Source organism: Platalea leucorodia (assembly GCF_965183815.1).
Source record: "Platalea leucorodia genome assembly, chromosome: 3".
NCBI classification, from domain to species: Eukaryota; Metazoa; Chordata; class Aves; order Pelecaniformes; family Threskiornithidae; genus Platalea; species Platalea leucorodia.
The window spans coordinates 4,777,514-4,802,094 of record NC_138825.1 but is presented as its reverse complement, the minus strand read 5'-3'; the positions used below and the strand labels follow the sequence as shown (position 1 = coordinate 4,802,094).

Genomic DNA, 24,581 nt, shown 5'->3' with positions numbered 1-24,581 from the left:
CCAACCTGGAGATGAGAATCAATGTTTATTAATACTTCTGGCCTGGCAACCCCCTTTGCTTGTATCTATTATCTTCCAAGCATCTTTTTTGCCCAATTTAATCAAGGGCCTGCAGTTTTGCCCCCAAGAGGGATGCTTTATTTGTTTAAACAACAAAACACAAGGATTTCTTTCTGAGCTGAGCAGCAGCAGACTCGGCTGTTTAGAAGCTTCCCTAGACCTCTGCATCATTTCTCTGCTTAGGCTGAATAGAGCACCAGGAAAAAGCTTCTTAGCTTTGCACCCTAGCCACGTAGGTAAGGCAAAACAAGCTCACATAGCCAGGAGAAGCACACATCAGAATATTCTGGCCCAAGAACAACCTTTTAAGTTTTTCTAATTGCTTTTCCAACTATTGAAAGTAACTCAGAGCTGAATTTCATATTACCCCGTGACCTTTTCCATGAAAAGTTATTTGCTCATCTGCATACATACTTGCATTAAAACAAAAAAACAAACAAACCAAATAGGTGGCTTACCAAACTGTCCTATGAAGATCTAAAGGCCATTGAGTTAAGGAACTGCCAAGGAGCATCAAACGCAGAGCTGCTCCATATGGAGGGATGAGCCAGGACTGGAGGGTGACCCCTTCAGTGCTCTCACCAACCAGAGCACCCACAACATCATTCAAGCCCAGACTGAAGACGGAGCCCAAGCTTCACTAGAGCTCCTGGAATTGGTCCCAGGTGAGGCTGGTTTGGGCAATTAAAGGCCTATCTGTGCCCTCAGGCGACTGAGAGCCCCAAAAGGCATGAGCTCTCAAATTCCTGCCTCAAAGGACACCTGATACTTACACAACCTTGGTGCAAGCACAGACAATCTGAAGAGACAAGTGTGGCTTCTTAAAGCTCTTTTCTAACCTAAACGATTCTATGATTCTAAAAGTTTAAGGCAAGAAAGGCTTTCTGTGGGAATCCGCCTCTTGGGGAAGCATTTGCCCAGTTCCAGTCAATTCAACCCACTTTTACTCTGCGCATCGTAACACATCCCTACATCACAAACACGCCTTTCTATTCTTTGGCATTACACCCTCAGAACTGAACTTATTTTCTCCGACTAATCTCAGATCTCTCAACAACTGCAGCCTAAAAGCAACAACCCCTCGTACACCCAATACGGCTCGATGGCCTTGGAGTTATGGTGTTGCAGTTAAACATAAATGAGGCGGAGTCCCCCAACAAGCCCTCCTTGCTACAGCATGCCTGAGCGTGGCTCCCGTGGGCGCTTCACTGTCACTTTTATCGGTTTCACACCCAGCATCCAAGGTCAGACAGGAAGGCTTTTCGGACAGAAGAAGGAAAGCTTCTGGCCATGGTCACTATAGAGCGATTTACATCTACCTAGCTACCTTTTCAAACACTAATGGGTCTTAAAGTAGAATCATAGATGTTTCAAATTTACACTAAAGTTAATATTTAACTTTGCACCAGTCCTCACTTCCTGAAAGGGAGAGATGGAAGTATCTCAGATATGGCCTTGCCACTCTTTGTTCTGGAGGGCAGCTCTCGGCTTCCCGCGGCAGCCTTCACCCCTGGCCCAGCCACCTCCACCAGAAAAAGCTGTTTCGCACCGCCGCGTTTCGCCGCCTGCTCCAGCCGCACGAGCAGCCCCAGGCCTGCGGTGGCCTCTATGGTGAGCAAAGGCTTCTGGCGAGTTAGCAGGCTTTGCCACGCTTGCAGCGGAGAAATCATGGGGAAGGAGGCGGGCGGCGGGGGCCCGGCACCCTCCACGGCCGCCGGCGAGGAGGGACAGCGCTCCCCGCCGGCTGCTCCCCACCTGCCCGCCGAGGGGAGCGGGGCGGAGGGAAGGGGAGGGCCGCCTACCCCGGGGTGCCGGCGGCGGGGCCGGGCCGGGCCGGGCGCCGCTCCTCCTCCTCTCCCGCCTCTCAGACGCCAGGTGGAGGCGAAGGGAGCGGGAGCCGGGCGGGGAGGCGAGGGACGGCGCTGCCATCGGAGACCGCAAGTGAGTGAAGGAGGGAGCGCGGGGAAGGGCTGTTCGCCATTTTATATATATATTTTTTTTTAATTTATTTATTTAAGTATTTTCGGTTTGATCCGCGGGGAGCCTCCTCCCCGGGGGCACTTCCTCAGACGCCTGCTCTGCCGGCGGCGCCGCGCCGCGCTCGCCCCTCGCCTCCCAGCAGGCGCCTTCGGAGAGGGGCCAGGGCGCTGCCTGGCTGAGAAACACGCGGGGAAACACCGTACCCTGCTTTCCCCCCCTTCACCTTAACGTGGATTTTTTTCCCTGCTTTAGTACAACTAACATCCTGCTGTATTTCCGCACCAAGTTTCAAGTTCGGGGCTAAAATTTGCGGAGCGCTCGATCTGTAGAGTAATTGCTGCTTTTTTATAGCTGTGTTGGCTGAAAGGCTCTGGTAGAAATCCTGACTAGAGCCAGCAGTAGCCTGAAGACATGTTTCTGGCCTTTTTGATCTGCCTGTGCCAGGCCGTACAGCTGCACCCCACGTGGAGCCCAGGAGCTGGGGCGCGTTCCCGCAGCAGATCCAGTCTTGACCCGAAGGTTGTAAGGCAGGGAGCACGCACAGTTCGCGTTCGTTTGGGGTTTCATCCACAATCCTTAGTTGTCCTTGGTGCTTAGCTTGCCTCTTTTTTGAGACTAGGCTCTGTTCGTGCTGCGTTCTGGGATAGACTTACTAGTCGTGTTTTCTTATCATCGAACTACGACCTCCTGGCTTGAGGAGGAGGTGGGGGAGAGAGCAGCTTTAGGGAGTGATGGAGTGCCAGGATTAGCTGCGCTGAGGCCATGGTTTTCCAAGCCAGCGTGAATGAAAGGAAGAGCTTCACCCACCCCTTGGGCTGCTCATTTTCACCCTTGTCAGCACAAGCAATTGTAGGCAGAATTAAGACTGGGAAGCTAAACCAAATTTAAAAAAAGAAAAAAAAAAAATCCAGATCAGCTCCCAACCGTTTTCGCTGGCACAAGAGGGCAGATGAGACAGCTGCTTTTCAGCAACAATACTGGCTTCTGGTGGACTGTAGCGTAGGCAAAAGTATAGTTCCCCTGCCAGATTTCATACCTGTGCTCCTGAAATGAAAGCATGTAGTTCTCGTGCTCAGTCCAGCTGTAGATTTATTTATTTTTAATGCTGTTATTGATGCTTAGGAGACTGACTAGCGGCATTTTGACTTTTCTAAAGCCAGGATTTTTGTTCTGCTCTGAATACAGTGCAACGAGAACTGTTCTCTACACCTCATACTGTCCTTGTGCTGAAAGCCTCACCCGACTGGGAGACGGTCTCGGGAGCTGTCTCTTGGGCGCTGTGCCTTCAGGAGAGGCACAGCCCTTCCCCTCCACCAGCTACCCCCTGGCCTAATGCACACCTAAGCCCCTACACCCACGTGGCACGCGGCAGCACAAACTCAAAATCCCAGCTCTATCCCTGCGGTGGGAGAGCCATAATATTTTCCAGTGTCCAACATAATGTCTTTATTTACCAAGGCAAAACAAACAAACTTCTTGGGTAAGTAGCAACCTTTGTTGGTTTAGTAACTGTTTGGTGTAAAGGTGTAGGCTGGCACATCCAAGAACATAATTAACAATACTATTTGTTCCTCAGTGTAAATTAACCTCTTGGAGTCATATGATTATGAAGTTGCAGTTTTCTGAGTGAGGGCTGTCTATAAGGCATCACGATTTCAGAATTTCAGGGCAGACTCTGTTCTGGTGAAGCTCCTGGGTAAGGTGACCTTCCCCTAAAAGAACGGGTTTGAGCTGGACGGATTGTTTCGTTTATATTGTCATTCATGTAGGGGGGGATTAATCTAATCTTTAACAGGTAGACTTTCATTGCCTTTACCTTTGGAACCACTTTTCCTTATTAGTAGAATTTGTCATTACTACCACATTTCTGTTATCCCTTTGATATCGAATTTTATATCAGTAGTGTTGACACCAGGCGTGGCCTCGGCCCAAAGGAGTTCAAGGAACCAAGTCTACAGCATTAGCATTCTGAGAAGAGATTTTAAAAGAATTTCACTGAAACGATTAGATGACTTTATGTTGTACTCCATAATACAAATACTGCATGACATGTAATTTAACAAAATACCAAAAGTCTTCCTGTTGAAATTCTTAAACCATAAGACGTTAAGAAACATGAATAACACCTGAAAGTCTGGGTAAGTTTAAGCTGTAACAGGCCAGCTGTTGAGTTGCAAGAGCCTCCTTGCACCTCCGGAAGGGAACCTCAGAATGAACATTGAACTGGGCTCTGCCCTGAAGTAGTATCTTTTGGCACTAAAACCTCCTTGTATTATCTAATCAGTAATGTAAAGCTTTGTTATTATAAATTCGGTAAATAGGTGATCTTCAATTTTCACCCTGTTTCCAGGCATGCTTTATTTAACCTTTAGCTTAATTTGATGTTAGTGTAATGTAAGCTAGTCTGGTCTTGTCCTGCAGTCAGTCCTAGAAAAGGTCATTCCTTCTCTCACTCCTCCACTGTGACAACGGTTCTTGATTTTTCTGGTTTTGACCTAATTTTTAGGCTAAGGGTTCTAACTTACTAAATACTTCTTTTTACAACGATCCACAGAAATCTGTTAATATTGTTACATCGCCTCTAGTCGTCTTTGTAAACAAATCCTAGTTATTTTTTATGTGAGAAGCAGTCTGCGTATGGCACCTTTAACAGAGTCTCTGTCTGTGACTTGGGTTCTCAGGTATCGCTGAAAGTCTGCAATAAATGGAAGTCATCCACTTTACTGCCTAAGCTTCAACTGCAAAGGCTTGTTTCTCAGGGTTCAGTTTAACAGGACACTGAGTACTAATCTGGTACCTTCTCTCACTGGTTAAACATCTCAAATCCTTCCTGCAGCATCACCTTACACCTACATGATCTTTCTTCAGTAATGAGCAGAACTCTACTGATGATAACCACAGCTTCTACTTTGAGCATCTTCTCTCGTTTGGCTTGGCGTGGTTACTGTTTACCTGTCCCGGCAGGAGCCTGGTGGGATCTCAGACGATTCACCCTGCTGAGACAGGCTGCACGCCTGCATCTCTGTGCAAGCAGACCATCAGCAGAAACTGCAGTTACGTGCCTGGGTATTGCTGGCAGAGAGCAACTAAAGTTATTTGTCTCCCCTCGCATCTACCCAAATAGGTAAAACTGCTCCCTGGTTTTGGTCCCATGGGACCAAGCTGGCAGAACGGCAAGTGTAAACTTTCATTTGCAGTGAAAATTACAGCTGTAAGCGTACCAGTGAACGAAATTCCTTTGTTCACTGGACAGATTGCCAAAAGAGATCCCACCCACAACTGCAGGCTTTACGGTGTCCAGACTGGCAGATTAGCATTGTATAGTGGGGAAACCCAGGTAAAACTGGGCTATCTCTACCCAGCTGGAGACACTTGAGTTGGCGGGGAAGAAGCAGAGTACAAACAGAAAGTCCCACATGACTATCTCGCAAGAGTAATCGCAAGAGCAGAGTCTAGTTCAGAGGTAACAAGATAACACACCTGAAGTTCCAGCCAAGGCCACTGCCAAGTCTTGGCAGCATGGAGGTATTTTGAGACTGTGGAGAGATTCATTTATTTCAGAGAGCAGAGGAAAAATAGCCTTTTTGCTTGTTTGTTTTCTTTTTGCAGAGCTTACATAGACCTTTCCAAAATGATTTCCTCAAGCGAATATGGGTCTCATTCCTGGGAGCTCTTGGTGACAGTTGATCATCAGTATGAAGAGGTACAAAAGGAATTTTTACTACGGGTCACAGGGGACCTTCATATTGGAGGACTGATGCTGAAATTAGTAGAACAAATCAGTGAGTAAAGACCTGACTAATTTACACAGTGTTATTAAAATAATACATGCAGCTTTCCTTCTACCAAAAGAGGCTCCTGCGTGTTTTGAAACGGCACTGCCTCACTTACTTCTTTGTGACGGTGCACCGAGCACGTAGGTGCTGCGGGCGCAGGGTTTTTATGTGGCCAGAACCCCTCCCTGTCTGTGCCTAAAGCCCCTATGCTATCACAGTGCAAACAAAACTTTACTCTGTTTTTGTCTTCCACTTGGGCGAATGTAGCTGGACTAGACGAACTATTCAACTCCCTTTCCAGACAGACTTTGTAGGTGGCTAGTTTGATGGGCGATACAGGTAGCTGCTACCCTGTTTATCCATCTGTAGCAGTTAAAGAGAGGGGGTTAGTTGTTACAAAGGCGTTTCAGAAGTTACTGTTTCTTGTGCTATAGTAGCATTCTAGCCCAAATCGGAGCCGTGTTATCCATTGGGTATGTCCAGTAGGGAACAGCTGTGAAGAGCAGAGACTGGCCGAGTTAAAGTTAGGAGATGAATGTAAAATATCCTGTGTACAGTCACAACAAGTCAGCACTACAGGCAATAAGAGAACCTAGGTTTCTGTAACTCAAAGCCATCCAATGGAGCTGCCTCCCAAAATAAGCATCCGCACTCTGAGGCGCAGAATGATACAGCCAAGATGGTATGGTATTTGATTATTATATCTATGCCATAGGGTTTTCATATGCAACTCGTTCTTCAAGTATTGTTCTTTTTCCTGGAATTCTTGAATCTAGAAGTCTTCAGTCACCAACTTCACACAAAAAAGGAACCTGTCTGCTAGCTTAGACTCACCAAGCGGGAACACCGTGAGCTTTGCATTTCTATGCATTGCTCTAGAAATACAAAATTTGTGGCAACAAAAAAAAATGTCAAAAAAACCTCCTTGAAACTTTAGTCTTTTTTACATAGCTTGACTTCAGACAAGCAAGAAGAGAAAAACTGGATCATAACAAAACCCTTCAGCAAAATAACATCAAGAAATTCAAAATCGGCGACTTAATTTCAGAGTTCTTACTGCCAAATGAATGGTTTTGTTTTCAAACACAGGTTTTAAAGGAGAAAAAGGGGAGATGCATGAGATATCCTTTCCAAAAGGCTCCCATTCAATGGAAGGACATTTTTACATGAAAACCCTTTGTGATGGAAAAGCTCTACTTGGAGATAGTGATTTTATCAGGGAATCCCTTTTCCAGCATTAAAGCAGGCAGCGTATCTGTAATGTATTTCTACCAACTTCTGTGCATATTTACACACGCAATTCAGTTCTCACTGGGTCAGAAGAGTAATTTTTCACAGTATTTTTACAACTAGTACTAATGCAAAAAGCTTTCTATATTAAATAATATTTAGAGCAAACCTGTAACTAAGTGATTTGTGCCAGCAGCTCTCTGGAGGCACAATTTTTTACCAAGAAACTCCAGAATAGGACAGGACTCTACTGTGCTATGGACACGCTGAGGAATAGCCTCTGCCTGACGGAGCTGGTGAGGAGGAATGAGAAATGACGCAGAAGAATGAAACAACTTGACCGAGATCACACAGAAACTTTACCTGCTACTACACCTCATTGGCATCTGGGAAGTCATCTCATCTTGGAATTCCCCATGGAACCGAGAGCAGCCGTGCTTTCTCTCTTTCCTTACGCATGTGCTTCTCATGCAGATCTAGTCAAGACTTTGACACCTTTCGGGTCAGGATAGCTTACTGCTCAAGAGCAATCAGACAAAAGCCACTGTTCTCCCCCTCCAAAACTCTTAATACAAGTCATCAACAAAGTCTTCTATCTGTTCTTGATTCAGCAAGCCTTACTTTATCTGTATGTTTTCAAAGTACAAAATACACGAACAGTTTTTACTTAAGTGAAACACAGGCAAGTCCACCTTAGTGAAACAAGACAGTCATCTTTTGGCAGGCCTGTCTTCTCTGAGAAGTTTCTGTAGGCAACCCTTGTCAGCCCCCGCTCAGTCACACCAGGCTGCCCTCCTGCACAGACTAATAAAAGATTTAACCGTACCGTATCACATCATGCCCATTCCACCTCCCTTACAAGTTGCTACCTCTCTTACAAGTTTCTGCACCCTGTGCGGTAGAGAAGGTCATCTTATTTGTTAAAGAGCTTGTTAACTATTTCCTAATTGTCACAGGGCTTATTCCAAAAATAATAATTCTTTGCCTTGATTATTTAAAGAACGTTGTCACTGTGAACTTGTCGTAAGCGGGCTGCACTCGGGTGAGCATCCTTGTTAGTCTGTGCAGCCACAGAGAAGAGCTGAGAATGGCCCTTAGCTGTGTGTCACCAAGACTTCAAGGGACTCATTGCTGGTTCCTAACACCACAGAGAGGAGCTGTTCAGTGGTGCTTCCCAGGAGATGGTGGAAGAACTTGTGCCCATCTGGGGGCACACAAGGTTTTGTCGGAGGATTTTCAGCTTGCACTATCAAGTTGTGAAGTGGGTACCTTGTTCTTAGTCCGTATCCCAGCATAATCCAAGCAGCATTGGACCGTGTATAGCACCAGATTCAGGAGATGCACTTTCCCTGTGGATATCTGCAAGATGAAGGCGGTGCCACAGTCAGCACCTAGGTTAACTCTTCAGGGAAAACAAAGTTAGTTCCCAAAGTTAGTTAGTGACTGCCACAAGTATTCAGCAAATGGGGTCTAGGTCTCAGGAGCTGTAGTCGCTACTTTAATGTAAATAAATTCTCCTGTTTGCAGAGCACTGTTTCCAAACGAAGTTTTTTAGTAGATTTGCTCTGTAGTTTATTAATAACCATTTTGTATTTTCCTAGAACTATCACAAGATTGGTCAGACTATGCTCTGTGGTGGGAGCAAAAAAAATGTTGGCTTCTGAAAACCCACTGGACACTCGATAAATGCGGGGTGCAGGCAGATGCTAAGCTGTTATTTACTACGCAGCACAAAATGCTGCGGCTTCGCTTGCCAAACATGAAGACTGTGAGACTGAAAGTCAGCTTCTCTTCCGTGGTATTCAAAGCTGTCAGTGACATCTGCAAAATTCTCAGTAAGTAAAGCTAAATCCCCTCTGGCAGCTAAGCTGGAGCATTTTATTAGGTGACTTTGTTTTGATGTGAAGTCCTTACTCACAAAACTGTTTAGCTCAAGGAGAAATTTGATTGAGTTGACCCAAGATCAAAAGACAGATTTTTTGGTTTTAGTATCCAGTGCATGTCAATGGTTCTCAGTCTTCGTGATAACTGATGCAAACAGTGTTAGAAATGTGTCCCATGGGCTGCACGAGTACTGGATAGTCGAAGTTTATCTAAAGTTGATGGTTTTGTAGGGATTCTTGTCCTCCTTGAGCGGGACTCAGTCCTGCTTATTCTAAGCCATTGACTAAGAGCTTGATCTTATCAATCTCTGACACCAGCTTTCACCGTAGGCAATTTTACTGGTGTCAACTGATTTATCACCTACTTTCACTAGCATTAATGATATTCAACTTGGCCTATTGGTTATACGTATTTACTTCAGAAGAAGCATGTTTTAAACGTTCAAAACTTTTATATGCCCAAGCCTCTTCAGGCCAGGGCATACCCAGCTACCCCACACAAGCCCATGAATGTGTTGCAGCACTGAGTCCCCCTGTCTCTGCTCTTCCCAGTAATGGAGCACCTCCGAGCAGAGACGAGGTTTTGGAGCGTGCCAGACCCATGTGCCGCTGATCCACAGGGATAAGTTGAGTCTGCAAAGAGTCGTCAGAATCCCTTAGTTTTAGGGATTCTTTAATTCAGATCTTCAAAGCTTAGGTCAATAGCACATTCATCTTCAGAAGGAATTTACCACCTCATATTGACCACAATGTAGCTTTCAATTTCATCTCCTAGCACTGGATTGTGAAAGGGATAGTATGTCTTTATTACATTTAACAGCTCTGATAAAATGATGCCATAATTGTTCAACTGACATTTGGCCGAATTAAATATTTCTACTCACATTTTTCTTCCCGATTGGGTCAGTACAGGAACCCTGTAAGTTTTCTCATGAGTGAACACTGTCAAAAATGTCTTTGCTTACCCCAGGATAAAAGTATTTTTCAGAAACAGTGTGTCAGGTTTGCAACTGAGAATACAGGTCTGAATCAGTAGGGCATTAGGGAATAGTGTATAGCCAAGAAAGAATCTTGTATGTAAAATATAAAATTCTTAAGTGAATAATAGAAGGCATGAACTTCAAGTATGGTGGTTCTGTTTCTGTTCTTGCTTATTCGTAAGTCAGACATTTCATTGATGTTGTTATGCTCAAAGGTGACTGCAGAGCCGTTAGGGAGGAAGAGTTTTTCCCTGGTGTTCTAAAATGCAGTTCTGCTTGCTACAAAGGCAGGCTTAAGACCTGTCAAAACTCACTCTCACAGCCCAAAGTCTTTGGCTTTGTTGTTGAATTACTGGATTTTCCACGGCTACTGCTTTCAACCTGCTAAAAATAAAATTCAGATTGCAACATGGAGCTTCCTCACATGTTATTACCAACCATGGGCTTTTTTTGGATGTAAGCTGCTCAGTTTCAAATATTTCATCTTGCTTCACTTCCCAAATTGCCATTGTAGATATTAGACGGTCAGAAGAACTCTCTTTGTTGAAGCAATCAGAAGATGCACTCAAAAAGAAAAAGAAAAAAGACAAAAACAGCAAAGAGCCAGTTACAGAAGATATTTTAAACCTGTGCAACTCTCCAGTGAGTTCTGGATTATCAGGTAATGAAAAACCAATATGATTTTGTTCTCCTGACTGAAAGTCAAAAAGAGGAAGAAATCCTTTGCTACACAATTAAAGCCAGGGAGACCAGTTTAATGCAGGATGGTGCTCAGAGAGCCACAGCTGGCCTGAAATTAGTGGCTTCAAGAAGTTACTGAAATCTCCAGTGTATCAGTATTTTTCTGTTGTTTTTTAAATGTTTTCATTTCCATTGATATGAGAAAGGCTACACCAGAAAACAGGTGATCGGCCGTGGCCCTGCACACAGGATGTGCTGCTGCTCTTTGAAAATGTGAGACCACTCTTAAAAATGTTCAACAATTTTGGCAACCTCCATGGAAAAGGAGAAGTAAAGGCTTGAAAGTATCCGTTTCCTATCTCCAACACAACTATCTCACAGAACAAGGAAGAGCACTTCTGTCCCTGAGGTCACTTCAGCTGTGACAGGACAAGGCCTGCTGTAAACAGCAAAGATAGGAGAGTGTCTTGAAAGAAAAGAGTTAGTCTTTTATGATGGGAAGTAGTAGACTACCTAAGTCCAAAGGCAGTTTTCCCTGGAATAATACATTACTCTCTTAACTTGCAGGAAGTCCAGGTTTATACAGTAAAACCATGACACCCACTTATGATCCCACCAGTGGGACACCAGCTTCTTCTACAATTACTTGGTTCAGCGACAGTCCCTTGACTGAGCAGAACTGCAGCATCCTCGCCTTCAGCCATCCCATCTGTTCTCCAGAAACACTAGCGGAGATGTACCAGCCTCGGACTTTAGCCGACAAAGCCAAACTCAACGCAGGGTAAGATGCCTCTCTTTGAGACCTTTGTTAGCTGGCTGAACAAGGGTAGCATTAATCCAGCTTTTTAAGTGTAAAGTAGCATTTGAAAACAAACCCCTGATATATGGCTACATTGAGACTTAAAAACATGCTTTGATCTAGGTTTTGCTTCAGAAATACTTACTCTTTTTCATCTTTTTTCCTTATTCAACGTTCTTGGTTAGGCAATTTTGTTTTAAAGCGATGAATGATGTAATTGTGCAGGCTCTGGACTAAATTCTATTGTCAGATGAAGGCAAATCCAGTTTAGCACTGTGGGCACAGCTAAAGGACAGTTTGGATAGCAAACTCTAAAGGCTTTAAGTGGACAGTGAAAATACACATGTGGGTAAATTCAGTAAAGCTCTAATGCGTTACAAATAGGTGACTTACTGAATTATGCACAAGCAAACATTGCTTATTGTACACCACAGAAGAATACAGAGCACTAGGGAGTTTAGCGGTGCAAGTGTTTGAGAGGACTGTCTTTCTAGCATTAAAATATGAATTGTCATTTTTAGATCTGTGGAGCATTTAACAGTGACATCGATATTTTCATTGGATTTCACTGGAGAACAGAAGTAGCTAGAATTATAAAACAGCAAATACTGAAATGAAAAGCGGGAGTTCTAAATATTGCAGGCAGGCTTTTGCCCTGGCTGAAATGAACCTCGCATTTCTGGAGATCAAGAAGAAAGAATCTTATTGGCATAGGTCACCCCACAACTAGTTACTACTCAGTTTCTGGCATCTACTCCCGAAGTTTTGAATAGTGCTGGAGAAAAAGATAGGAAGATTGTAGGTATTGTGTTTATACAACGCAAGTTGGAAAGCCACAGGAACGTCCCACCTTCTCGAGTTATGTGAATTTTCCCCAGACTGGCAGGAATTAGAGCTGTTTGTTCCCACTTTTGTTTCACAAGTACATTGGAGCTCTGCAGGTGTGATAGTTTTTCCTGTACAGATGAATCTGTGGGTTGTTTTCTTCCGCAGCTGGCTAGATTCATCTCGATCACTTATGGAACAAGGCATTCTGGAGGACGATCAACTTCTTTTACGCTTTAAATATTACAGTTTCTTTGATTTGAATCCAAAAGTAAGAGCTTTGTTTTTATTGCTATTCATTGTTTGCCTGCTTTCATGTCACGGAGCTATAGCACAAGGATACTGAATTTTAGCTAGGATTTGTTACAGGCCCTTCAGAGATCAAATTCTGCTTCTTCCCCTCAGCTAAGGCTGCACTTTTCCCCCCCTGGACACTGAATCACCGTTCCTCACCTGAAATAAGATCTTAAGTGTAAAGATGAGATCTGAAGAGCACCAGAAACTATCCAGATTTCCAGAGGGGCTGGTTTACTTTCTGCCTCTCTTTTAACAAGAAAAATTAAGGGGAAAACTAAACCAACGGTATCCTAAATGATGTAAAGGTATAAGCCCTAGTTTTGAAAATGGACTTAAAAATGACATTTATGTTCCACTGCCCTTCACTGAATATTTAGCTTTTCTGGGCTGAAGCACTCAGGCACTTAAATCAAATTTGTTTCAATATAACTGAGTCATTAAACACCTTTGGAAAGTTCAGCAAAAGTGGTTTTGGGACAAAAAAAGTTCCATTTGCAAACAAGACTTGGTCTCCAAAAATCACTTAAATGTTTTTCTCAAGTTGCTGCTCGTTTGCCTATATTTTCACTAGAAGTCAGTCACGGTGGTTGTGTTAAGCCAGTGTTTTTAAGGTTTGGATGATATATTTAGTGAAATCAGAGCATGATCATTGACCAGTGTAAATCAGGAGTTCAAATGTGAATTTTAGAGGATTTGGCCTTCACATTGTTATTTTCTGTAAATTCTGTAAAACTCTCTCATTTCAGGCATCTCAGATAAACAGAAGGGCACTTTCTAGTTCAGGTGGCATGGTTTTGGATGAAATGCCCTCCCCACTAAAATTCAAGTACGTGTCTCAGCGTCAGCAGCCCAAACATTTCCCTTCTTTGCCCCAGGCAGCCGTGGAGCCATAGGATGAAATAACCCAAAACAGCTCCAGGCAACTGAATAGCTCACCACTACTGGGAGAGGTCATGCTCCAAGGTTTACCCTCCCATCACCTACCTTTCACCAGCTCTGGGGCTTGAATATTTCTGTGAGTCACTTCAGCTTGTTAACCAAGTAGACAACATGAAACAAGCACTATCCAAAAAACGGATAGCAAATTAAAGCAGTTCACAGCAGGATCTGACAAATGTCAAGCCAGTGCAAAGATAGAGCCAGAACCGAAAAAGCCAAGAGCAGAAGAGGGGAAGTAAGGAATAAGAGTTTCTGTCTTTCGGCAGTAGCAAGCTGTTGCACATCACGTTCGTATCAGCCGCGTCACGTTATTTTCACTCTCATAGTGTGGTTTCACATTTCGGTTAAGCCAGTCCGAGGCCTACCACCACAAAAGGGGATGCCTTAATCTCCCCTTCTGCTTCAGCCAAGGACTTCTGATTAATTTTCTGTTGGGTCAGCAAGCCGCTCTGACACTACACACAATCACATGAGCTAGGACAAGAGAAGGATGGCGACGTTCAGCAGGGCAGAGGCGGGGGGAGGAAGGAAACCACCTTTGTGGCTTCAGCCCAATGTTAGGTCAGCCGCAGCAGATCGTGAAGCTGTATCTTGATGGTCATTAACGACAACAAGTTGTTCTTTTTTGCTACAGTATGATGCAGTGCGAATAAACCAAATATATGAACAAGCCCGTTGGGCCATCCTGTTAGAAGAAATTGACTGCACAGAGGAAGAAATGCTGATCTTCGCTGCGCTACAGGCACGTACTTGATCCAAGTTGCAAAACCTGTTTCCTCAAGAGGCAGGCGCAAGCTAGGACAAGACTAGGCTAGAGCCCAGGCCAACAGCTCTGTTTGGATTGGGGGTCTGCCATTTGAGTGAGCAACAATATGCAGCATCCATCAGCTAAACCAACTAAATTCAGTAGCAGCACACCATTATTCAAACTGACACATACAATTATGGAACCGTTTACTAAAATCATCTAAAGCAAACTGTACCCAGGATGTAACTTTGATACCAGTCTGTTCTGAAGGGGATTACTACGAAGTGTTGCTTCCCATACCAGCTACCACCCTTTCCCACATTCTTCCTGAAAACATCTCTAATACATCAATACCTATGTTCACAACAGACCGAAAAAAAGCTATAGCACCACGTGAAGGTAGGGACACTATGGAGTACATAGAAATTTAACATGGCTTGGTGTGACTTAGTCCCTGACTGCAGGTAACAAGGCACAAATGTTTATTAATAATAAATTCCTTCCTTTTAAATGTAAACGGAGCTGCCAAAAAATTCACAGCCTGCCCCTGCGGGACACCACAGAACCTCGCTGCCAAGTTTCCACCTGGTATGGATGGCACGTAGAGCTGACAGTACTAGGGATGGAAATGTTAGCATTGAGTCAACCTCACAGAACAGGATGATTAGACGGTGAAGGAATACAAACGCTGGCAATTAAAACAGGAACCTGTTATCAGTAATTGCACTGGAGATCACAGTGGACTTACCTGTTTTCTTGTGAAACAGCCCATAGTTCCGTGCCGCAGAACTTTACGCAGTTGTCCAAGCCCCAGAAGACCAAACGGCCTATTTTCATATGCCGTGATTGTGTGTTGCTAATTGATATATTGACTGCTTGATATTTGATGTTTTATTTTAGTATCATGTAAGCAAGTTATCATTATCATCAGAGGCACAAGATTTCACCTCTGAATCAGAAGTAGATGAAGTAGAAGCTGCACTTTCTAATCTGGAAGTGACACTGGAAGGCGGAAACACGAGTAACATTTTGGTACGTCCTTTCGGATCCCAGAATTGCTTTCACTGTGTCAAATGCATTGACTCTGATAAGCCCACCTGGTTCCTGATTTTTTTAACAGAGTTAACAGACGATTACAAAATGCATTGTACTAAAATTATTCCTAATTATTCCTGATAGGAGGACATCACAGACATCCCGAAACTTGCTGATAATCTCAGGCTAGTTAGGTGAGTTATTAAAACTAATAATAAAACATACAAACCAAAAACCTTAACCACACAAGAGATGTCTTGATTTTTTCATTCTAATCTAACAGTAGATCCTAAGGTTATGAATCAACAAATACACCAAATAGGTCTAACTAGCCTAACATCATCCTCTTCAAATCTTTCTCTTACTGCTTCTGAGCAAGATTCTCAGCAAATCTTTCTAGCTCTTGGGGTGCTGGGGTAGCTATACTTATGCTTATTAGAAGGCCAGGCTCTTTATATTTCCTAGTGTTCATCAATCATCACCTCTAAACAAGAGAATCTACAATTTTGTTTTCAATCACATTTTACTGGGTTTTGCCAATGAAAAACTAGAAAAAACTTTCAGCTCTCCCTGAGAAGAATTTCTGAAAGCAACCCTGGGGATTTATTTATTTTTTTAACAAAAGAAACAAACAAATTACCCCTTTCTAACCAAACATGGAGTCTGTTTCTAACATCAAAACGAGTTTCAAATTGGAGTAGCAGTATGGTAAACCAAACCAGTAATACCTCACCTAAATAAGTAAACTGAGGGAAGTACAAATCTGTGATCCCACTATAATATCTTGATTTATGGGTTATTCAAAGGACTGCAGTGACCTCAAGTCTGTAATGCCTTTTATCACAAAACAGTCTTCGTGGTTTAGAAAGATAAAGATTTCTGTTGCACAAATACTTACGATTCATGCTGTTGACAAATCATGTTGGTAGTCAGCAAACTGAAAATTGCACTTGAACAGTGTTAACTGGTGTTAACTGTTAAGAATGGTTAATTATTAATTCCCAATTAAGAAATTTTATTTGACATTCAAATTACTAAGGTGGCTTAAGATGAGAGGGAATTTAAGCCTTTTAAGTTCTGTCAGTTACTCGCCTCTAACAATGCGTTGTTCATTTTTCCCCAGCGGTAGAGCAGTTTGCTTTTAAAAGCATTCAGCGGTTTTCATCATGAAAAATTTCCTATATGCATGATAAATCGCTTACTAAACCTAAGACATTGTAGAAACTAGGTAAGGTGTAAAACATTTCTTTAAAGGAACAACAGCATTTTCTTACTATAATTATTAATTGTAAGCGTAATGGGAAAGCTCTGCCTGTCATACTGCTGGGTCTGTTCATACAGGGAACTTTTATTCACAGTATGCACCACATTAGCACACCAGTAAATACTGCTTCCAGGTGGGTGACAACATGGTGGAGAATTACGATTTTTTTCTTTTCAAAAACAACAACAAAAGCTTTCAAAAAAGTTTTCAGCGACTTCTTTTGGATAGAAAAAAATTTTGTTAGTCTACAAAAATTATAGTCCCTTATTTTTGAAGAATGTCACTGTATTGGAAAATTAAAAGCCAGAACATTTGGCAGTTTTGAAAATCCAAGTTATTTTTTTAATTTAAATATAAAAATCACCATTTCCTAGAAAGGATTCTAAACTAGGATTTCTAGAAGGGCTCTGGAGAAAGCAAGAGTGGGTATAAGTCGTCACTGTTTCCCAGCTAACTGTATACTCTTTGTACCATCATCTTAGATTTACAGGGAAGTACTAATTAGACAGTGAAATTTATTTTTTTCTTCTTTTTTCTTCTTTTTAACTTCATTGTTGACCTTTGTAGCTAGTTGTGAAGTATTTCTCTACTAAAATAGCCCTAATACCTCTGTTTTTCTCTCCTGAAATATACTGAACCTGGGATTTTATTCCCTCCCCGCCCTGTGACTTTGTTAGTCTCTTCTTAGTAGAATTCGTTATGATTTTTATCTCTTACTGAAGAGAGGTGGGGTGGGCACAATGATTATGTTTGACCATTAGTATCTATCAGTTAATTCTCAATTCCAAAGTAGGTATTTTTAAATTTAATCTATGAAAGAAATCAATTTACATTAGCGAAGTATTGAAATTAAGTAAAATAATTAAAATTAGGGTTATATCCGTCTATATACTTGTGTGAGGAGATGGAATAACGCTGCCCTAGTGGAAGAAGATGGTTTAAACTATTACCTTTTCTTGGAGTGCTACAGAACCTCTATAAAATTACTGAAGGAATAGAATTTTGTGGTGTTAGATAATATTCAGATAAAACCAAAAAGATGGTCTCTACTCCCTTAGAATTTAATGACTACAGGTTAGTTTTATGGGTGCAAATCTTCTAGATAAAGAGCTATGAAAATCTGAAGCTAATTCTAGTGCATGTGAACAAACTAGTGGGTTACATTAGCATTACTGAGTTCGTGTAAAAAACAGAATTAGTCTTTGTTAGAAGGGAATGTCTTTGATTAGGAATGGAAGAAAAAAAAAAGGAAGAAAAACCACATAGAAGAGAAAGAAAAAAACCCGGGAGAAATCATAGATGGGATTCAGCTAGAATCTGGGGTAAAAAATACATCCATACCCAGGATAACTTGGGGGTGGTGTTGGTTCCAGGCATTTCCCACCCCCCCCAGTGACACAAGTATGAGTAACCCAACTGAAGCCACGTGTATGACCTCAAAGCAATTTGAGATCCACAGTAATATTTGTGAGTGACGTAGCAATTTGTGCATTTCAATATAAACAAATGTGATTTCTTTTTTTCTTTCAGGCCCAGGAAGCTGTCACTCAAAACTATCAAGCCATATTGGTTTGTCTTTAAAGACACTTCTGTATCTTATTTTAAAAACAAGGAATCTGCACAGGGAGAACCTATTGAGAAACTAAACCTAAAAGGTAAGAATTTTCTTTTCTTGGCAAATGCACACTGGTAGTAGAGGATTCTGGATGATGCAGTGGACAGGAATGCCATAGGTTGCACCTATATGCTGCTGTGCAGGGACAGCTCCAAGACCTTCCCCGGGCCTTGTTTGTATCACGCATGGGGATTTCCATAGCTACAACCAGCTTTAGGTACTTCTGGAGGAGAAACCCCGGGTGTACACACGGCAAACACCAGCACCATATATAGCCTCCGTCTACATCTGCTCCTGCAGGGACATCATTTGTTCAGCGTCAGGGAACCAGTGATGCCCAGGATTCATCCTAGAAGAAACCTTTGAAATAAAAAGAAGATTGACCCCTGTGAACAAATGGCTCTGCATACCAATCTGCATATCCTCAGTAGGTCAGATAAATGCATGGTAAAACTAGCCAGGGTGACCGGAACCTCACCAAGTAGCCCACAGCCTTGGTGTCCCTTGACACAAAGGGGAACTGTAGGCATCCTCGAAGCCAGCTGAATCCAGAAGGCCTGTAATAGCACCATCGACATGAAATACCAGGTCCCCAGAGTTCTCCGGGATCCCTGAACTGGCCAGCCCTGTTGCAGATGTCACCTACGTCCCATTGTCAGTACTAAGTTGCTTCTGAAAATAGAGTCCAGGCTTTCAAGACAATTAGGCTAAAATTTCCAAAAGTGCCCATCTCATCAGCTCCTCTCTATTTGAAGCGTTGAGCATTTCCTAAGATCAGGCTGAGGTTTTGAGAGCGCATGCATCTTTTCTCTGCCACATTGACTAAGATGCTCTTTGAGCTCAGAGCATTCATCACCCTGGCAAGACAGACCAGGCAGTGAATTAGAACAGAAGGCTAGAAGAGGCCTAATCTTCAAACATCTTGGCCCTTGATCTCAAAGAAAAACAACTATTAAGTATTGTTCTTCAGTATTGATCAGTACTTAAAGTTAGTGATGTAGTAATTAAATAAATTCATTTCTTTCTGATTCGCTGTGATCTAGGATGTGAAGTTGTACCAGACGTAAATGTTGCAGCGAAGAAGTTTGGAATCAAATTACTAATTCCTGTTGCTGATGGCATGAATGAAGTATATTTAAGATGCGAAAACGTGAGTAATAAGACAAGGGAAGGTTTGTATTCCAGATTTATTGGCAGATTGCCTAGAAGACCCATTGTCCTGTTCTAGGATTTGTATAGAAAAATAAGGATGCTGCAGAGAGTTTATTATCTACGTGTTTAGTAAAATTTAAGAATGATGTGGTGGTCTAACAAACATCCTATCAAAAAAGTAAAAAGAAATTACAGTATTTTGCTTCAGTGCTTTCAGAGGACTGGGGCTTGGGTTTTGTTCTCTTCTTTTTTCTTAATTAGAACTCTCCCCATTCAGATCAGGGTAGTGTGGTAAGGATCTTACATTTGTTTTCAATTTCAGTTTCCTTCATTTGTATTGAAATGTATCGATCCAAATTGTGTACAAATGTTCACTAGGTGTAAAATAGTCATGCAATACCATTTCCAAGGGAATCTATTCCAAAGTACTGGATTTCTTTGAAAATTTAAAACCTAACTATTCTGCAAAGGCAGTCCTGTAGGTGGAACGAGCCCAGTCAGGGAAGAACAACAGTACTATGGTAACTACACATCCACGCAAATGAAGCGGAAGAACTCCAGAGTGGTTTTATCGCGCAGTGAAAGATGCGTGAGCAGTAGCCATCTTCATAAATGGTTTGTCCAAAAATACCTAACGATTGTTTCTGTTGCAGGAGAATCAATATGCTCGGTGGATGGCTGCTTGCGTTTTAGCCTCAAAAGGCAAAACGATGGCTGATAGCTCTTATCATCCTGAGGTCCACAAGATCCTTTCATTTCTAAAGATGAAGAACTGGACCATGTCTCCCCAGGCTGTCTCTGATCCAGAAAGCATAGATATGAAACCAGAATGCTTCGTCTCACTACGTTTTACCAAAAAATACAAGTCCAAGCAGGTATCCTGAGCATGGTTTGGTGGTTGGGAATGGGTGGTTCCAAGGATTGCTTAGGAGTGAGGGTGGATCGAAGCAGCATTTGGAAACCATACAGTAGAATCATCTTGCAATACTCACTTGTCCCTTTGATATTTAGCAAGAGGCCTTTTGTTTAAAATGAACACACGGACAGGTCTCCGACACTTCTTCCAAGTACTCCTCCTACACCCACACCGCCTCCTAAGTCACTCATCATGTTCTCCTCCTGCTAACACCGTCCCTGAAAGTCTCTTCAGAGTAAGAAAGGAAGGTTTTCAAGGACAGGATGTTACCGTCTACATCTTAAATAACAGTGTCTTCCTGTCCTCGCCTGGGTGCCTCTCCTTCCTCTCCACCTAATCCCTTGTCCACTGCTTTTGCTGCGAAAGAGTTCAGCCTGCCCATCCTCAGGACCCAGTCTCCAGAGCAGTGTGCTGGAGCTGGCCCCAGTGCAGCACAAACCCAGACACTGAGACCTCCCTGTGTTGCTCTGCCCTTGGAGCTCGGGATCTGTCCCCAATCAGGATCTGCATGAACGGTGACAACCAAGTGTCTGAACATGGCATCAGAGCTAATGCTGTTTGATTTAGTGAAAGCAAGGGTATTTTTGTTCTCCAGTCAACTGAAACCTTTCTCCTGTCCTGTGTTTCCCAGTTGGCTGCTCGTATTCTGGAAGCCCACCAAAATGTATCCCAGATGCTCCTAGTGGAGGCCAAGCTGCATTTTATTCAAGCATGGCAGTCCCTCCCCGAGTTTGGCTTATCCTACTACATTGTAAGGTAATCACACCGTTACAGCGATGTCAAGCTGCCATAACGTGTTCACGGTCAGTGATTTGCAGGAAATTCTTTGACTCCCTGTTCTGGAAACGTTCTCTATTTTTCCCCCCACAGACTTTTTTTAATTCTAGTAACTTCCATATTGCTGGGTTTTTTCTACAGCAGTACCACTCAGTAGCTCCATTCCTGGAGTGAGACCCTCCGTTATGTCTGCCTTCATACAGACCTGTTGCGTTTTGCCTCAGGTAACATATCACTAGGGTTAAACCCTTACTGACGTAAACTCACTAAAATCTAAAAAAATGCATATTTTGGTGTTCTCAGGTTTGCAGTATATTTGTTTGCTCCAACTCTTGCTCATTGGAATATGATAAAATGCTAATTTCTTTGGCATTTGATTAAGAAAATGGCAAACGATCCCTTTTTTAGGTTCATCGGGAAGAGCAGTCAGCACAAGAAAGGTCCTGTTGTGTTCACAGCAGTTTCCCTGGACACTTACCTTGAATATGGCAGGGTTCTGACCTGCATTCTTTTCTCTTGACAAACCACCAAAAAACTGAAAAGTACTGATACAACCATACCTGGAGGCACCTTCCTTAATTTGTGCTTAACACCTCTTCCAGGGCTGCTTAGGAATCATCTGCGGTATAAATTGAACCGGCTGGGAACCATTCTTTGGCACAGAAGCCAGCTGGCGTAGAACAGCCCACATCTGTATAATTAAACTTTCTGACTTCCCAAAACCCAGTAGCCTCATGCAAACTACGAGATCGTGTTGGTCCCTGGATGTTCCAGCTCCTGAGCCATACCTGGGAGTCATCGAGAGAGCGCTGCTTGGCTGCAGCCAGAATTCTGCCAGGGACTCTTCTAGCAATCGAACAGAACACAAGTTCAGTGCCTGGGAATGCTCCCTGTCACTACTGAATTTACTAACATAGATATAGATGTCTTGCCCCATCTGTCAGCACTAATTCTGTTAAACAAACAAACAAACCCAACACCTAAACTGCATTTTGTCGCGTGACAAAACACCTTGTGGTGAATTTACTGATGGGCAGTATCTCAGTGAGGGCATTAAGTAAGGCACAAAATGTGGTGCAGGTCACATTCTTTCCCTAAAAGCCAGCTTCATCTAAGGAGAGAAGGTTCAGAAACAGGATCAAAAATATTGACAATATTAACAGCGGAGAGAGATGAGATTTCTTCCACTTTCAGCATGAATGTAGAGGATGGTAGTTTCTTTACCAGAGTAACCTTTTCCTAGCTATTCCTATTACATGCGCATATAATTTAGGTGACTGTAAGTACAAGAACATGTTTCAACGTTAGTGAAATGAAGCAAGGAAAATTATTGTTGATGCTTTTCCAGTAAAAGTATAATCAAATTCATGCATTTTGGCAGAACAGTATTTTTTAGCAGAAAACAATGAATTGGAAAGATTGCAGCTAGATCTACCTGCCTGATCGTTTTCCATCTTATACCATGGTTCACCAGCCTACATTTTTGCCGTATAACAAATACTGTTCTAAAGAAGGGTCCAAGCTCTCCTCAATCCCAGGCTGTTGTGACTTTTCCCACATTTTTTGCACTTTCAGAGGAAGGCAGATGAAATGGTTCTCTAGACAGAAATCACTGCAAACCAGATCTTCTCAAAGGCTTTGTTGGTTGTTTTGGGTTTTTTTTCAGGTTTAGAGGAAGCAAAAAGGATGATGTGCTTGGGGTGTCCTATAACAGGCTGATACGAATAGATATAGCCACAGGAGATCCTATCACAACGTGGAGGTTCTCCAACATGAAGCAGTGGAATGTGAACTGGGAAATACGCCAGGTAAAACTGGAACAGCTCTCTGCATTCAGTCATTGCATTTCAAACACTGGAGGATGCTTTCAGAAAATCTTTTTAAACCTCAGGGTGAAAAGATTTTGAATGTGTTGTGACATGTTACTACATAATCTGTCTAAATTTTTTCTTAGTGGAGTCTGTAGTCGAAATTCAGAAAGTAAAAGATCTCCAGTTTAAAAGGTTCCTACCAAGCTTATTCTCTATAAGTTGCCCTTGATTCTGATGGGATGAAATACAGAGACTCAAAAGTAAATTCCAACCCATTATGTTTACTACTCTGTCAGTAAAAATCTCCTTTTAACTCTCTGTATAGTCTAGCTCATGCATCATCCTCTCAATTGTGGTGATTCAGTCTCTAATACAAGCTGAGGATACAGGAACCCAGTTTGTCTTTCAAATCCCAAACTGCGACTGCAAGGCCAGGGTGCAAGCTCCTCTGTGTCCGTACACGGTCCTGAGAAAGAAGCTCCGCCGTGTGCTTTACACCAGGGTGCTCCTGACCCTGAGGAAGGCTGCGCAGCGGGGCCAGCTGTTGCCCAGCAGTCCACTGCAGAGTTTGGGCTTGAAAGCTCGAAGCCAGCTTTGTAAATTGTGCGTTTCTGGGGTAGAACTCGTGTGACCTGATGTAAATTCAAGCAGCCTGGAAACTGTTCCTGCTTATAGAGTTTTCTGCATCCATCTGTAGGAGCCAGGAGAGATCAGATATAACCCCTAGTACTCTCCTGCAGTACTCCCTGTGCCAGAGCCTGTAACACTGGGTAAAACTGTTGGGTTTCCTTTAAATCTCTCCCAGAAAAGGCAGAAACCACAGTTAGCAATTAACCTCAGTTTGCTGGATTTTAGAACTGACAGGAGCTGGAAATCAAAACCTGGACCCAAAAAGCAGATTTAAGGTCAGCACATAACAACGGACAGTAGTAAACATTATTGGTTCAGTGTACGAAGAGTCAGGAGTACCGTTCCTGCTCTTCTCAGTGCTCACTTTATACACCATTAGAAAAACTAGTTAAGAGCACGTTTTTCTTGCCTGCCTAAACAAGCAACAAGATTTCGACCACAAGAGGGCCCTGCCATAACAGAAAATTAAGAAACAAGCGGCCAAACACTCTCGACATCCTGCAGACCCAGAAATCTTTACAGCTCTTGGTTAGCAGAGACAGGTACTGCTTTATCCCAGTATTTGTGGTCCAGCTGTGCTCTCACACTTGCTCTTTTTTCCCAGATGCAGCTTATCTCCGTTCCTGATTTTGCCGTATGTATTTTCTTTAGGTTGCAATCGAGTTTGACCAGAATGTATCTATCGCTTTTACATGTCTGAGCGCAGACTGCAAAATCATCCATGAGTATATCGGGGGCTACATCTTCTTGTCAACCCGCTCCAAAGACCAGAATGAAACACTGGACGAAGATCTGTTCCATAAATTAACTGGAGGTCAGGAATGAGGTGAAGTAAATTCTCCTCCCTCTGCCTGCTTCTCCCCACAGCTAAGACCAGAGATTAAACAAAAATCTCTCTGATTATTAATTGCTGACTAATAAATCTTGTACATGTCAATCCATCTTGGAATATGACTGGATTGTTTACAGTTTCTGTTAAATACTGAAGCCAAGGTCACTGGATGCAGTATGGCAACTCCATCATCTACAACAGGAAAATTAAATTGTCTTTATTTTCCTTTTGTACAGCTAGAAGTTTTTAAATAAACAGTGTCTAGCCACTGGGCATTTTTTAATCTACTATTTTTAATTGCAACAATCCGTTTAAGCATCTAGAACAAGTAATTTGAGGATACTGTACAGC

At 42.7% G+C, this 24,581-nt stretch overlaps 1 protein-coding gene across 1 annotated transcript; it reads left to right on the top strand.

Annotated features, from left to right (window-relative positions):
* Positions 1 to 1,929: 1,929 nt before the first annotated feature.
* FERMT1 (FERM domain containing kindlin 1) lies at positions 1,930 to 24,254 on the top strand. The gene is made up of 15 exons (XM_082306323.1): positions 1,930 to 2,001; positions 5,650 to 5,822; positions 8,648 to 8,881; positions 10,424 to 10,570; positions 11,158 to 11,371; positions 12,383 to 12,485; positions 14,085 to 14,192; positions 15,099 to 15,230; positions 15,378 to 15,427; positions 18,028 to 18,152; positions 19,156 to 19,262; positions 19,918 to 20,139; positions 20,812 to 20,936; positions 22,624 to 22,765; positions 24,050 to 24,254. Exons 2-15 carry the CDS (start codon positions 5,672 to 5,674, stop codon positions 24,221 to 24,223), a joined length of 2,034 nt encoding a protein of 677 aa, XP_082162449.1. The 5' UTR covers positions 1,930 to 2,001; positions 5,650 to 5,671; the 3' UTR covers positions 24,224 to 24,254.
* Positions 24,255 to 24,581: the final 327 nt, after the last annotated feature.